At 40.3% G+C, this 16,115-nt stretch overlaps 1 protein-coding gene across 2 annotated transcripts in view; it reads left to right on the top strand.

Annotated features, from left to right (window-relative positions):
• The window catches only part of LOC122994318 (phosphatase and actin regulator 1-like), a 53,605-nt gene extending 38,101 nt beyond the window's left edge, over positions 1-15,504 (top strand). For both annotated transcript variants that reach the window (XM_044368935.1, XM_044368934.1), the window contains exons 4-12: positions 1,435-1,638; positions 2,106-2,451; positions 3,762-3,961; positions 5,073-5,229; positions 8,265-8,320; positions 9,439-9,500; positions 11,235-11,375; positions 12,771-12,847; positions 13,028-15,504. In XM_044368935.1, the coding sequence (XP_044224870.1) occupies positions 1,435-1,638; positions 2,106-2,451; positions 3,762-3,961; positions 5,073-5,229; positions 8,265-8,320; positions 9,439-9,500; positions 11,235-11,375; positions 12,771-12,847; positions 13,028-13,043 (1,259 nt within the window). In that variant the 3' untranslated portion in view covers positions 13,044-15,504. The remainder of the gene's footprint in view (positions 1-1,434; positions 1,639-2,105; positions 2,452-3,761; positions 3,962-5,072; positions 5,230-8,264; positions 8,321-9,438; positions 9,501-11,234; positions 11,376-12,770; positions 12,848-13,027) is intronic.
• Positions 15,505-16,115: the final 611 nt, after the last annotated feature.

Genomic DNA, 16,115 nt, shown 5'->3' on the forward strand with positions numbered 1-16,115 from the left:
TTTTGCACATGTACTCAATTCTCCTGCCCAGTGACAATGCACTGTAGTTTCCATGATCAAAAAAGCTTCTGTGCACAGCTTGATAGATCAGCAGTGGCTATTTTTATGTAACCTGACGCGCCAGATGGTTGGTTACACAGAATCATCTGAGAAGTTGTCCTTGGAAACTGTTTGGAAAAGGGCAGGCGCTTTCAAAAAATACTTGGCAGGTGATTGGATGAACCATCTGTCTATCACCGTCTATCACCGTCTTAACTTACGAGGCAGCTGGATTCACAAGATCACGAGAGAATCCTCATAGGATGCTGATTGGTGAGAACCAATGGTGGTTGGGACACAAGCGCATAACTTGAAACCTGACAAAATAGGTTCTCCTGTGATCTCATGATGTTGTGATCTTGCGAATCCAGCTGCCTCACAAGGTAAGTTTTTATGCACACAAAGCAAACATTTACTAAATGCATCTTCATGTCTCTGACAACTGCATGAAGTTACCAGCATTGACATCTAGATACACTCTATATAATTAATTCCTGCTTCAATTCATTTCAATTCATTCTGCTCTGGTATGCTCAGAATAGAAATGGATCCGTAGGGGGCAAAAAAAAAAAAAAAGAAAAAAAAATTTAAAAAGAAAAGAAATCCCATAATCATGTGATAGGCTGCTGGATTTTAATCAGCTTTAACTCGTCTCCACCTTTGACTGGCACACAGTGTGCCTGGATTTAATGTGGCATACACCGGTCCAACCCACAAGTCTCAATCGCTACCATCTCTCCATGTCTGTACTCAAATATGATCAGATCTTATCCCATAGAGAGGCTTCAAAATGAGGGTCTTTGAATGCCTACCCATATGACCGTTTATTACAATAACAACTTCTGGCTTGAATTTTTCAAGTTAATAGCAGAAAAAATAGCAAAAATACCTTAAAAAGACTGTCTAGAAGTTTTAAAAAAAAGTTCAGAGATGAACCCTCCTCCCCTAATCTAGCAGGGGTAAGCATTCTTATGGTTTTGTGTTTAAAAGACAGTTCAGCTAAGGTTAAGTGTGGGGATTGGGGCTGGCTCCCAAATGCGTTGTTTGTCTGAATATGTGAGCGGCATGGTGAATAGCACTGTCATCCTTAAAATGTGATCATGCAAAAACCATCAAACAGCTCAGTGCTGCAAAAGAATTAAAAGGCAAACATTCTGTCAAACTGCTTGGATGACACTGTTCCTTGGTCTGTTGTGCGCTGATAAAAGGCTCTTGGATTGTTAAACAGTTTTAAGTTTTGAAACAATGTGGGGGGAGTCAATTCAAAAAGCTAACACCCCAAGTTAGACTTTGTTTTCAACTTTGTTTGAACTGTCTTCTCGCGAAGTGTCATACTTGTTCAGTCAAGCACATTTTTGACGCTTGTCACTTCGTTTGTTTCCTCTCTCTGTTTAGCAACCGTTGAATTCCGATCCTCGATGGACGGCGGCATCTCCACTCAGGAGCCCTCTATGAAGTCATCTATGGTCCTGCCCACCAAGAAATCTGTCACCTACTTAGGTGACCTTCAGGATACCCCAGCCAAGCTGCCCCTATACCACAAGCAGCCTCCTGCTCTCCCTCCAAAGCCTTTCTCTAGGATCCCAAACCATAGCACAGGTCAGTTTGGTTACACCACTCTAATCACTTCAGGCTGTTTTCTTTTATTATTATTTTTTATTACTGTGCACCTTATGAACATTTCACTTCCTTTGTCTGTCAATTAAAGTGAAATGCTCCTACAGTAATAGATAGTGAGCACTTGTTTTGACAGATGAGGCATGCCTGCTTTTGTTTTAAACCCTACCTGCGTTTCCACACATGTGCACAGGATTATAGTAGTCTCATTAAATTCCCCCGTGGTTAGGTCAGCTGGGCTCTGTCTGTCATTGTCAATCTGTCAGTCAAATGGAAGTGGCATTACCCTGGCCTAATTCTCACCACTCTGCACTGACGTCTGAGCCTTGTCTGATCATCCATTAGCTCTGTTTGTCTGTCTGCCCCAACCAAAACATAGTGCATGTAATGTAATACAAATTAACCCAGTAGTTTATATGTCTTTTTAAACTGAGTTATTTTCTTTCTAGATTCTTGCCAGCCATTGAAGTTGCCCTATATGCCCGGGGGGAAGCACTCTCCTCCTCTGCCTCCCAAGAAAGTGATGATTTGTGTGCCTCCAGGGGGGCTGGACTCCACCACTTCCCCCTCTCCATCCCCCAACCCCCTCAGCACACTCTCCCAAAAGTGTGCCCCTCCCCAGGGCATGCCAAGCCACCACGGCACCTTGCTGCCCTCCCAGCTCGCCTGTCTGTCCAGTCTTCACCAGAGCCACGGCCATCCGCTCCAGCTTCAGTACGGCAGCTTGCACGCGCCCAGCCGCATCATCGAGGAGCTCAATAAAACCCTGGCGCTCTCCATGCAGAGGTTTGAAAGGTTAGTCGCCATCAGACATCAGGTCATTAAATCTGATTGTCCTCCAGTGAAGTTGGATAGGGATTATAGATTGGCCTCTGTTTGACTCCCCATCTGTACATCACATATAATATCTTTGTTGGATTTTGGAATGCGTCAAAATTTCATGTTGGTATTATACAAATTACAAAGATGGATCTTATGCTATACTGATTGGCCCAACAGTTTTCTGGTGCCATTGCTAAAACAGCAGTAATCGGAGTACCGTAAATACCAATAATAATATTATAATTAGCATGAACCATCCTGTTTATTGGGTTTTATTTTTGCGGCAACTTGTCTGCTACTTTCAAATATATCCCGGCGTTATTGAGGTCGCGTCCTGCCATGTAGCGCTGGTGTACAGGTCTAAATCAGTACACTGCCTCACAGGGCAGCATGGCCTAATTTTAAAGTAAATGTGTGTGTGTGTGGGCACAGGCTCATGGAGTAGGCGTCCCTCCAGCAGTTGGACTGACATAACATGACCAGCTGCTCTTTACAAGAGCGTGTTTCTTCGTGTTTGGAGAAAAGGGACAGGATAGCGGATTGGACATTATGTAACCTCTTACATTAGGATCTCTTTTTCACCAAAACCATTTGGGCAGGGATAAGGAAGTAATGGTCCTGACATTAATCACAATTAGTCTGAAAGCCTGAAATGCTTACATAACAGTTGTTCATCATAAGAAACTCCAATTAGACTGATTAATCAATCCAGCAAACTATCAAATATGTCAATGATTAGCATTTGAATGTAAATGATGGCTCTTGAAAGTGAAGTTTACCTCTGTCACCTTGTTTTGAACAATACAAGTTGTATAATCAGTTATTCTTCTCTTCCACTGTGTAGTTCATAAGATTGCATGGGATTGCGTAGGACTGCACAGAGTTGTGTTTTGTGTGTATTCAGGCTCTTTGTACTTTGGTTTCATTCAGCAGAAGTTGTATATCTCCCCTCCTCTCATCCTCATAGTTGGATTAAAAACACACAAAACTGTCATTATACAATGCACCAGAAGCTCCCTTTAGTAATTTAAATTGTTTCCCCTCTCTGGGTAGAGAAGGTTTGCAAGGATAAACAAAAAAAAACAATAGTTGCTTACTATAAAACATAATACAGAGCTGGAGATGAGATATGATCCTGTAAACTGGATATTTGCCCTTACTGCCGGGGGGTGGACAGGCTCATCCTCTTGCAGGGCCAAATAGTATGGCTACGCATGACCCATTAAGTTAATGCTCAGATTTGGTTCAAAACCAATAAGCGCATCTCCCTTTCACTTCAATAGTTCTGCGTTGCACGGCGGTGGTCAGTGCATGCAGCTGGACAGAAGAGAAGTGCCGTCTGTGATCATCGACTATGAGGATGACAAGGAGAACATGCCCAATGAGTCTGACTACGAAGATCTGCCCAGCATGTATAAGGATGAGGACGATGATGTGGATGATGACGAGGACGACGACGAAGATGATGACTCCATATTTACAAGTGAGTGGCAGCAGTCGTGGTGGAGTAATTACTTTGAAAGGTCATTTGAATAAGTATTGTAATCAGGATTATCAAGCGTGATTACTTCTTTTTGGAAACAAAGTTGTGTTGTCCTATTTTTGCATTTTATTTATGTATTTGGTTTTATTTTTATTTGTTTTAAGTGACAGGTAAAGGCAAGTTGTGGAGAGGGCTCATAAATGACAAAAAAGTGTGTCCTGCCAGCAGATCTGTCTTCGTCTAGTTTGTAAGAATAGCTCATGTTTACAGATGACACATTTGCTTGACTAATCCTGATTGACAACACTGCTAGATTCACCTGAAGGCTCCTGGAACTCGGATGTAGTTCGACCTTCAAAGCAGAGACAAAATTAGGTCCACAGAAGTGTATCCAGAATCATGCTGTCACCCATGGAAACACTTTCACTCACCGCCTCTTGGCAAAGCTGTGTGTTGAGCTGCTCGTGTGTTTGACACTCTGTATCCTTGTTTTCGCATGGGTGCATGTTGGGAGTTTTTTTTAAAGGTTGTGATTGGTCATGTGTGATGGAATCGCTCAATACACCATATCATGAATTTAAGGGGCAGTGAAAGTAAGAGTGGTCCTTTTTAAAAGTGCTGGAAAGTTGATTCATAATCATGTTTTTTTCGAAATCTAAATATAAGTATACATTTTGTGTTGTGTGCAAAACAACTGAGGACACCCAAAACATAAAATAGCTATCAGAAATCACCATAGTTTATGCCACAGTGTGGGTAGTAGAATATTCAATATGTTGATCTATTTCTATTTTCTAATTGCTTAAATCCAAACGACCAAACTGAAATAAAGAGCTTAACATTTCAGTAAAAAAACAAAACAAAAAACCCCCAACATTAAGGGAGCATCAGTAATTTCTAAAATCTGATGGCAAAATTACAAACACATCTAACACATCTTTAGTTATACAATGTACAATTTTGGTGCATAATTAATCTGAAGATGAGTTGTGCACATCAACTCCAAGATATATTCTATTTGAAACATTTTGGAGATCATTTCAGTCAATGGGGATCTGTGCTTTTTATACCTGTATTTCCTCACATGCTTGACCATTGTGTTTTGGTTTAGGTACCCTGGCTCAGAAGGTGCTGAGGAAAGACTCTCTGGCCATCAAGCTGAGTAACCGTCCATCCAAAAGAGAGCTGGAAGAGAAAAACATCCTTCCCATGCAGACAGATGAGGAGAGACTGGAGTCTAGGCAGCAGATAGGCACCAAACTCACAAGGTTAGATGCATATGCACATGCATTTTTAAACTCGAATACATTTACACACATGCACAATTTATATGCCAAATATTTTCAGCCAACCTGGTTGATGTCGCTGTAGCCAACTCACCAACCGCTGCTGGGAAACAGCACTGACTCTACGTAGCCAAACGGAGCATTTTGTCTTACTTTGGGCTGACAAAGGCTCGATATCCTGGCTAATAGAACTGTGACTCATTCCAAAGCCGATGAAAATGCGAGCCTTTTTTCTATTGAAACACTTATACATCCTTTCATTTTTTTTCCCCCTTCTCAACATTGGATAAGGATAAACGCTTTATCTCGTCAAAATGAGGCTCTGAAAATGGAGCTGACCTAATTTCAGCAATGCATCACCCCTCCTCTCTTTTTTCCTTCTCTTGTCTTTTCTCTAGCGTGTGCGCTCTCTCTCTCTCTCCTCCTCCTGCCTGACTTCCTCCCTCCCTCGTTCAGTGAATCACCACGGTGATGCATGTGCCAAACTATCTCCACCCGACTCCTCCACACAGCAGCACCACGCAAGCCACTTCATATCAGCAGTTTACACACACACACATACTCTACACTAGTGCGGTGTGTACAAATCACAGGAATTTGTATACATATGTCAAGATCATAGATGTGAATTCTAGTAATTGAACAGATCAAACAACGTAATGTTTTTCCCCAGCGGATCACAGGCGTCGTTTGGTTTCGCTCTGTTCTTTGAACATGTCTTGCCTGTCTGAATGAAGGGGATGTAATGATGTGTTGAGAGGAGAAAAGACAGCTGAGAGTATTGGTAGAAATGAAAGCCCCGATAGTATAATAAGATATGAGACGTGGGAAATATGGTTGCAAGGGAGGGAAGGAATATTATCCAGAGACTTTGGCATACAAGTCACTATTCCCCACTGTGATTGGAACACAGCGCATGTTCCCAGAAGGGGCTGCCTGCTTAGTTGTCATGTTCCCAAAAAGCTCTGTCATAATGTCCTTTGCACAGTGTCATCCAATGCACAATTCCCAATTTCATGCTTTCTGCCGACAACGTTGTGTCCTGTACTGATGTGGCTTGTGCCAGTACAATCAGAATTGTTTATGATAATGCTATTCTAGGACGAGCTGACCTCAACTTGCTGTAATTCTGTTGCCCTGATTCACTGAAGACCCTTGAGACCCTTTTTATCTCAAGGGTGAAAACTGGATGGAAGGAGTTTTGTTTTTTTCCCTTTTTTGAAAGCTGATAAGCAATGCTTCATCTTTGGCTTGTGGTTTTAGAGTTTTGCTGTCTTTGACGTATTTATATGTATTATGTGGTATATGTCGTTTAAGAGACAGTTTATTATAGTGAGGGTTTAGCGGAAAACCTGATATACAATATATTTACTTTAAACAGTACTCATTTATTCTTTTTTTTTTTGACAACTTGGGGACAGGGGAAAAAGCTGTAAACACAGCACTTACATATTGTGCTGGCAAACAGTTGCCCATTTAAACCTCCAGAAGACTCAGATTAACATTGGCATCAAATCAAGAGTTTTGTCTCTGGGCACCTGGCAAATTAAAGTCCAATATTCTGTCTCCTTTTCACTCTGTTTCAGTCTCCATTAACTAATGAGGGAAATATCTGGCTCTTAAGCTGCTAAATGCTCTACTTGTTCACCAGTTAGTCGCTGACTTTACCTGACTGTAGTTGGTGCTGGAAAGGTAATGTCCCGTGGGTTTATTAACTGCCGAAAACAGCCGCCTGCTGTGGCTAGACACACAGACACAGCTAATGAGAACAGTGAGAGTGAACCAAAACAGTAAAGTTGCGATCCGTAAAACCAAAACAATAAACAGACATAATCTCATTATATTTATGTTTCTATGTTCTACAGAACAGACAGACAAGACAGGCACTTTCTTGATAGTGAGGCTGACGGTGCCTAAATTGAATCTAGTTATGATAGAAGTTGTCTGGTAAAGGGCATCCATACGGATGTTGACTAGTCTGTGCGTGTTTGTTTACAGTGGTTGCGTTCTTGCTCATGTGATGCTGATATAATGCTCAGAGTCAGACCATGCTGGGAGGCGGAGAGCTCCAGTCTGAGAGAACGGGAACCTTCAAGTGAGAGAAGAAGTGACACAAGATAAGATGAGACAAGCCAGTCTGAACACAGACCTATCCCCGCACACAGTAGTTTACAGGGTCGAGCAGTTCAGGATGGCTGTCAGATCTAAGGAGATGGAGACAATCATTGATCCAATGCCTACAGTTAGGTCTACTGCCGCAGGGTCCTGACACAGTGCTATAATAAGAGTCCCCAGTTGAAAGCACTTAGAGTGACCTCTCAGAGATTGCCTTTGGGTATCTTAGTCATTTCAGCCACTTTTAAATTGAGGAAATTTGAGATTATCTGTACAAAACATGTGTTGCATTTAAAAAAAAAAACATGTCTTGGAACCTCTTCAGGAATATCTGGCTTTTACTGGCCATCCTCTCTGCATTTCTTCAATGCATTATCATGCAGGTCATTCAGTTACAAGGGAGAGACTTGTGACCATGGCTGACTGAAGTGCACCTGTCAACCTGTCATGTGACAAGAGCGAAAATAAGATGTAAATCTTTCAACTGTGCAAAAAACAGTTTTTTTTTTTACTAGAAGTTAGTACTAATAAGGAAGGGAACATTGAGTTAATGCATATTTAATTCTGTTTTGGACTAACACATAACATTTTTTCCTCTAAAGCCCAGGGTTGTCAGTTGTAAAAGTACTCAAAATGCCAAAGATAACCTTGCTAGTGGTTGCTAGTGAAGTGTCAAAGCAGGGAAGTAAACACTGAGCGAAATGTGGAGGAGAAGAACAAGAAGCAGGGAAATTCTTCCACCCAGTCAAATGTTTACCCAGATTTTCTTTCTAACAATGACAGTTAATGATGATTATTATAAAGCAGGTTGATTTGCATTTTTTTCCCCATCATATTGATTTGGTGTTGCCTCGCCAACCTCTGCAATTATGTGCTGACCATGGATGCATGTTTCTCACCAGGCGCTTGAGTCAGAGACCCACAGCAGAGGAGCTGGAACAGAGGAACATCCTCAAACGTGAGTGTTTTCAACTTGTAGATGTAACACTATCTTTAAGCTGCTACAGTGAATTCACAAGTCTGTCAAAGTGACAGAAATACCCAAAACCATGTGACGCATCATTTAACGCATCGATGCAAAGCTTGAGTCCATATGTGTAGCCTTTTGTGCATGCGGGCTTCATATAGTGCAGCCTGGTTATTTGAGAGGCCTTGTTATGTGAAAACTAGTGGCATACATCTCTCTCTTTATTCCTTCTTGGTCTGCCTTTTCATCTGAGGCAGGCAGGCAGCAGGGCTCCCTAAGGAGTCATGTCCAGAGAGACTGGTTTCATAGATCAAACACATACAGTATCAGAGAGAGGCAGTTCTGCTGTCTGGGACTCTGCGCCTTTCACATCAAAGACTGATTTACCAGCAGTTCCTGCTCTCTCAGAGGCTCCTGCATGATTGGCAGAGCGCAGGAAGAAAACACAAAGTCTAAGAATTCATGAGTGACATGTCATGTCCTCCCCATCACTCACACGCCTACAGTACCAAGGTTAAACAAACAGGGCTTTATTTTCTAGAGAGGCACTGTCTGCAATCCAAAACTATGAGTAGTACTCGAGATACAGTACGTGTTCAGCAGAAGCGCAAATGCAATTTGACTGCTGAGGCTTTTGTATACAAGAGCAGAGTCCCAGAATACCTCTTGTTTACTCTTGTCCCTTCTTTTAACTTGCCCCTCTGGGCTGAAGGTTTTTGTCTTGGTAACTGACTTGGAATTCACAAACACAATTTTGGCGAGATGTACGAATATATACTAAAAGTACAACATTTTTCCTGCTTGAAAAGAAAGAAATTTTTATTCTTACTGAAATAGGTTAATCACCTCATAAACATGGAGCAAAAAGCCCTGGGACAACTTGAAAGGAACAAGGCAATCATTCTCCCCTGATACCCATCCCTAATAGTATTAAACAGCCAATCATGGGAACTATTTTAGGCTTTAAGAAACTTATCCAGTTTAGTGTGCATCCATTGCCAATTAATGAACAATATTATGCAAATTGTGTGTTTGTTTCCCTTTCTGTAATTCTGTAAACATTCTGCTTGTGCTTATAGTCACAGTATAACACTCTTTGTTCTCCACAGCTCGCAATGAGCAAGAGGAAATGGAGGAGAAGAGGGAGATAAAACGAAGGCTAACACGAAAGGTGAGTCCAAAATAGCTCCAAAGGTGCAAACCCACACTTGATCTTTTAAGCACTTGGATGGGGTAAATAGTTGGCTGGGATAAACAAATGCTGTGACAGTGACTCATCTACAGTGAGAAGTGAAATCTAGTGCCTTACAGGCCTATAGTGCTCATCTCCCTCAGGGGACACTGTTGTCCTTGTTGCCCTTGGCCCTTCAGCATGTTGGCTGCCAAATCCTTCGACCCCATAGGGAGGTGCTGAGCATGTTCCCATCACTTTCAATTAAATAATAACACTTCCTGCATACCTGCAGACATGCTGTTCAAAATAAATATCTCACAGCTGTTGGAGGTGTTTATTGTATGCATCACATACCTTATTGTATACAGTTTGGAAACTTTACAGCCTTTCAACACTGCATTGGTGTGTTATACAAAATGCTCATCACACTCCTATAACTATACATTTATAGAATATTGTACATGTTCTATAAATGTGTAATTTTGTATTTTAAAAAAATCAGATAACAATATATCAGCTGATTTTCACACAAGATAGACAAACGTCATCATACATTTGGCATTTCTGTACTGAAATTTGTTGTAGTTTATTGGCTGCTGTATATGCCGATATCTGCAATAAGTTGATGTCGATTGATATATCTGCTTTCAAGTAATATATTACTAAAGTCCCCCTCCATTCAAAAATATTTTTCTCCTTGTTGCTTCAGTTGCATGTTTGAGCTTCACTGTGCAGAATGATGTATGTGCAGAGTTTCACTAGAAAGCAGTTTTCACATTCATCTGCTGAAATGAAAAGTTTCCCTGTGCTCATCAAAAAGCAAGAGTTTAAGGCGTGTACCTACGAGCATGATTTGTGACATTACAACTAGTTTGGAGCCAATCATGGTCCAAAATGTAACTTACACAAGTATGATGTGGAAACTTGAAGCCTTTAGTTCACAAACACTGAGAATGTATCTTTCGGTGAAGAAGGAGACATCTTGCATCCAGCAGTTAAACTTTTTTTAAAAAATATTAATTTTTAACTAGTTATCTTTTTTTGACAAACCATGTTAGACACAAAGTATTAGTCAAAGCAGATGACTTTATATTAAAACGTGTCTTTAAATCAAATATATCAGTGTTTAGCTCCTGCTTACAGTAACTGTAACATAAAGAATATTGCTTTGTGTTATTTTTTTGTTTGATCTCCATCTAACATGAGTACATTCACAATACAAGTGTTGTTGTTTTTCATCTTGAATATTTTAGAATAGATTCAGTAGCCCATTTTAAGATGGTTATAATGAATGAATGAACGTTGAGTGAATGTTGTTTTATCATGTTCTTTGTTTTCATTCAGATAAGAGTGGTATCTAAGAATGTAGTCCTTCAATTCTGCACTGTGTTACTCGTCAGTGAATTAAGCTGTGCAAGGGAGCTAGTGAACTGATATCCCACACATTCTAGTATATTTCTTGTGATTTTGATAAAGGACTCTGCAGGAACTCAAATGTTAGTTTAAAGCACTGATTCAATAGGTGTCCTGAATGCCAGAGCATTGTGATATTGAGCTCCTCTGTGATGCACCTACATAAAAATACTGCATGACTTTTACTCCCTAATCTGTCTTTAAGGACTTGAATATATGCAAATAACGGAAAAAAAGCTGCTACCCATGACAGTGGCCAGGAATACATTACTTAGTTTTCTATTCTCAAACTCTTCTTTTTGTCTGCTCTTCTTCCAGCTAAGCCAGAGGCCTACTGTAGAGGAGCTGAGACAGGCCAAAATTCTCATCCGATTTAGTGACTACGTGGAGGTTTCAGATGCCCAGGACTACGACAGGCGGGCAGATAAGCCCTGGACCCGGCTCACAGCAGCTGACAAGGCCAGTATCAGTTACACTAATCTTATAGTTAAATTGAGATAATCTCATGATCGCTTCCTGTCTGTTTTCAAATTTCTTCAAGCCCTATTACGCTCCTCTTCCCCCTCTGTGCCTCATATGACGCAAACAATAACTCAGGATGTATTCCTCCTTTCTTGTTATGGCAAGTTCCACCTCAGCTATTTGTGAGTAAACACCCCGGAGCAGTCCTGCTGCTCACTGCCCAGCGGTCCATGCTTCTGACTTTTAATGAGTTCTTGATTTTTTTTTTTATTTTTTTTTTTGCGGATCAGAGATGCTGCCTTTTAACTGCAATGATGTGCAGCTCTGAATATGCTAGGTCACACCTGAGGACCATTCATGTGAAAATCACCGGGATTCAGCATTTGGATTATGCAACAACTCCCCTTACATAAGAGAGTAATCGGACAAGCAGTGCCTCAGGACCCCACGGCCTCAGCGCTGCACTGCTGGGATTTTTTTTTTTTTGTCCTGCTTGTACCATCAACGTCTAGCACAGATTTGAATATTGTTTGTTCTCCTGTCACAGAAGCATCCTCCCAAAGGCGGGAGACGTCCCCTTGAGTCATGCTAAGTAGCAAAAGCAGTGACATCACCCGGCTGGGTTGCTGTCACACATGACATTTTGAGAAGGGATGTAGAGTTAAAAAAAAAAAAAAAGAAGAAGAAGACTTGGCACACCATTTTATTTCCTGGGACCTTGACTCATCCCCAATTTTAGAATTTCTTTGCAATCATCCTGCCCTTGAGCAAGGCACTCAGCCCTCTACTGTGCTATTAGTGTTACTTAGAGGCCATGATTCACTGGTCATCGTCCCCAACGTGAATGTTTATAACATTGGGAAACAGTTTTAGTCTGAGTTCAAAACCTTCCCAGAAAAGAGATGTTTTAAAATCTTAAACCACAGTGTCCCTTACTGAAACAATGATAACCCCGCTGGCTTATGTTCAAACAGCTTGTTTGACTTTTTTATGCAAGGGCTGATAACCAGTGACACCAAAATACATACATACATGTACTTGGATGTTCAAAAAATAAACTTAATTGTAGAAACTTGTTATTGTTTAATTGTTTTTTTCTGTGTTTCAAGCTATGAAATTCCTGATATTACCACTACATTATTAAGTAGAGTACCAGCAACAGATTGTATATTATTGTTCATGCTCTTAGATGTCTCCAGAGAAGGAAGTTGAAGGTTCTTGTGATGTGAGAAGAGAATTTGGCAGAATCATTCATGGCCTCCAGATGAATGTAAATGATGCATGAAGCATGCTAAAAGACTCTAGAGTCAGGGCTTAGAAGCTGCAGTTTGTGTACTAAGCCTTTGCTGCTTCTCTCTCTCAATCTTCCTTCTTTTTTTTTGTCCTTTGCAGGCAGCTATACGTAAGGAACTCAACGATTTCAAGAGCAATGAGATGGAAGTGCACGAGTCAAGTCGCCATTTAACCAGGTAATGTGCACTTGAGCAGATCTGTATGATTCACTCATTTGCATGTGACCATGCATGCCTGAATATCACTTCATATACAGCTATTCACGTGCTGTAGGTATAGGTTGTACAGCGCACATGGAGTTCTAGCTTAGGTGATGAAATTTAGTGAAATGTTCCTTTTCATGTTTATATCTTTAGGTTTCACAGACCATAGTAGACCACCACTGTCTCGAGCGGTGCCGGAGCGGCGCTCTCCTCCACTGAGAACCTTAAGTGCTGGACAGTAAAATGGTGCCCGTTTCTACAATAAGGCCATGTCTTCAGAAATGCCTTTTCAAGACCCAAACAACTGAGTCGGTACTACGCCCAAGATGCAGACACCCACTACTCCATCCACTGTAGTAGCACATAAAGACTCCAGTTGATTCACATCGCCCCTCAGTGGAATTTGCTCGACTGTCTCATACACCTCTCTGCTGAGCTCTCAGGCAGGCGCTCAGTTCTGTGGCGATTGGACAGCGGGACAGTTTTTGTTGATTGATTGACACTTTCTACATCTACTGAGGGCAAAACTGTACCTTGGTTCATCAATAACACCGGTGGACTTGTCTCTCCCTCTTCTTCATTATGCTGTCACCCCCTCTAGCCCTGGATAACTCTGTAGGAGGATGCAGGGTTGATCATTCTGAGCTCACTACATCAGCAGGGGATCCATCTTCACAGCACCTGCTGGGACTTTGGAAACAGCTCAGAAAAAGACACATGGGTGGGAGGGGTCCACCATTAGAGTCATGTGCAATATTTTATTTCTCTGCTTCTCCTAGGCTATAGCATCCCCTGGAGTTTCCCCTGTGTCATTACTATGTAGTCCTGACTTCCCTTCTTCCCTCATATGTTCTCACTGTACCGACAATGTTGTCATCTAATTGCTAACTGTGAATCTGAGAGCTTGCACTGCACTCTCTCCAAATGTACATTTTGTTTATACTGAGGAAGGAAAGTTACATTTAAAGAAGAATCATGCTTGACCAAGTTTCATTCATGTCAGAATCTTATAAATTTAATGTAGAAAATTGCAGCTGGCAGATATATTCTGGTTCCAGTGTGTGCAACAATTATGTGTTTTATATTATTTTATCAGTTTTTAATTGTTTTTGATAGAGGCACTTGGATCATAAATGATAAATTTACATGTCTTTACGTGTCCCGGCTCTTTGGACGGAGTAATTTTTGGAATTAATACCAAGAGCTAGGCTCACCACGTTGGTATATTTTACTTTTTTTTTGTTGTTGTTTGCAGCTGTATGTTTAATGATCTTTGCTCATAATGTGCATTGTATTATACACTTTACTTTTATACTCGTATCATTATAAGCTTTTGAACAAGCAATATCCTTTTGTTTGTAGAGAAAAGGTTAAACTGCAGGTGTCCCCTTCATTTTTTTTAATTTTTTTTTTTTTACTGTGCTTCTACACAACGCCTCACTTCAGGGTTTTAATTTTCTTTTATACTTTACATTAGGATGGCTTTATTCAGGAGGACTTTTTCTGCATTTTGTCTTGACTGAGCCACTAAAAAATATCTGCCTCTCGTTTAAACAAGATTCGATTCAACCTCAAATCCTACGTTCGAACACGATGATGCATTCACAATCCTAAAAAAAAAAGATGAGCACTGATTTTAGTGGATTAATTGAGTCAGGATTTTTAAATTTGTATCGCTGAAATCCTTTGCACTGTTAAGAGGTTGGCTTTACAATGGTCACTGTTTTAAGGTCAGGGCCCAAGTGTGTAAACTATTGTTGGATGTCTGATCTGTGACCACTTTGTCTCTTTTATTTTAATGGTCTTGTTACTTGATCACTGATCCTACACCAGTATTCCAATGCTCACAAGCTTTATGTACACAGAATATTTTTGTTATTTTTTACTGAATTACTTTTAAAGTTGCAATATGAAATTCTTGTTTGTCAGATGAAGAAACGTAGTACAGATGAAAGGCTATGGCCACCTTCTATAATACATCTGACCGCAAAGGAAAATGTGTTCTCCCTTATTTTCAAGATCAGTGATGGCTAGATGACCCAATAAAACCTGAAAACTGAGAACATAGACAGTTGTTTTGTACTTTATGGTTTATATGTATGATAACAGGGGTTTTATTTCTCTCCAGAATCAATGCACGGGTTATTCTCATGTCACCTTGCCCCTTTTTAAAAATCTAAACTTCATTGGGTCATCTAACCTCAGAGACGTTGAAATGTAGGGTACTTTTTTGTGTTAGAACCAGCTTCTGTATGATTCCAGCATCACGCCATTTTTGAAATTTTCCATCCATAGGTTCCATACAATAGAGCATAATAGGAATGAATTTACACAAATACACTCCAGTTCTCATTGTCAGCTCTCAAGAGAGACCACCTGAGCCACTGGGCTGAGCATGAGGTTTTCCATTTTGCTGGAATCAAGGAACATGAATTCAGCAATAATCTGTTTCCTTTTACATGTTGGTGGAGCATCTGATGAATTTGAAAGTGTTCCTTTTCTTTTTTTTTTCATTTTTGAAATACAGAATACCATGTAAAGGATACATCATGCCAATTAAATTCCATTTCTGAATGCATTTGCACTGTATGCATTATCATTTTTGAGATTAAAAAAAACTCATCCCTGTTCATGTCTTGTTTATCTTACAATTTTGAAAGCTACTGTTATTGGTACTGACACATTCCTCTGGCATTTTACTGCACTACATTACTCTTTAGCCTGTTAGGGTTGCCATAGAGTACAGTATTTGCACCACTTTAACATTCAGCTACATCTGAACTTATTGACAAAACGATAATTCTTTCAGGTATTTGCAATCACTCTTTCTTCACAAATTTTATTCCCTATGTTACTTATATTCTCCTACAAGTCCAGTATTACTCCAGTAGTATATTGTACTTCATAATGTATTTAAATATAGATAATGACAGTTCAGTTGAAACATGTTTGGCACATTAAAAAAAACTCAGCCATTTAGACATAAAACTGTAGATAAAGCACTGAAAAAAACAATGTCCGTGGTTCAAGTTTGCCAATTCAGCGGGATGTTGCCTGTAAAGTTAAAAAATAATAATTTTATGGGTTCCCAGTGCACAAGGCAATAAAAACTGCTTTACCCTCAAAAGAGTGTTTTCTGCAACATAGGGGCTGTAAAATACACAACGTAATGGACAAAGTGCTTTACTGAGCAGAAGTGAAAACAATATACATGTTCATAGGTCTTCCACTAATTAAAACG

The sequence above is a fragment of the Thunnus albacares genome, chromosome 12, assembly GCF_914725855.1.
Source record: "Thunnus albacares chromosome 12, fThuAlb1.1, whole genome shotgun sequence".
NCBI classification, from domain to species: Eukaryota; Metazoa; Chordata; class Actinopteri; order Scombriformes; family Scombridae; genus Thunnus; species Thunnus albacares.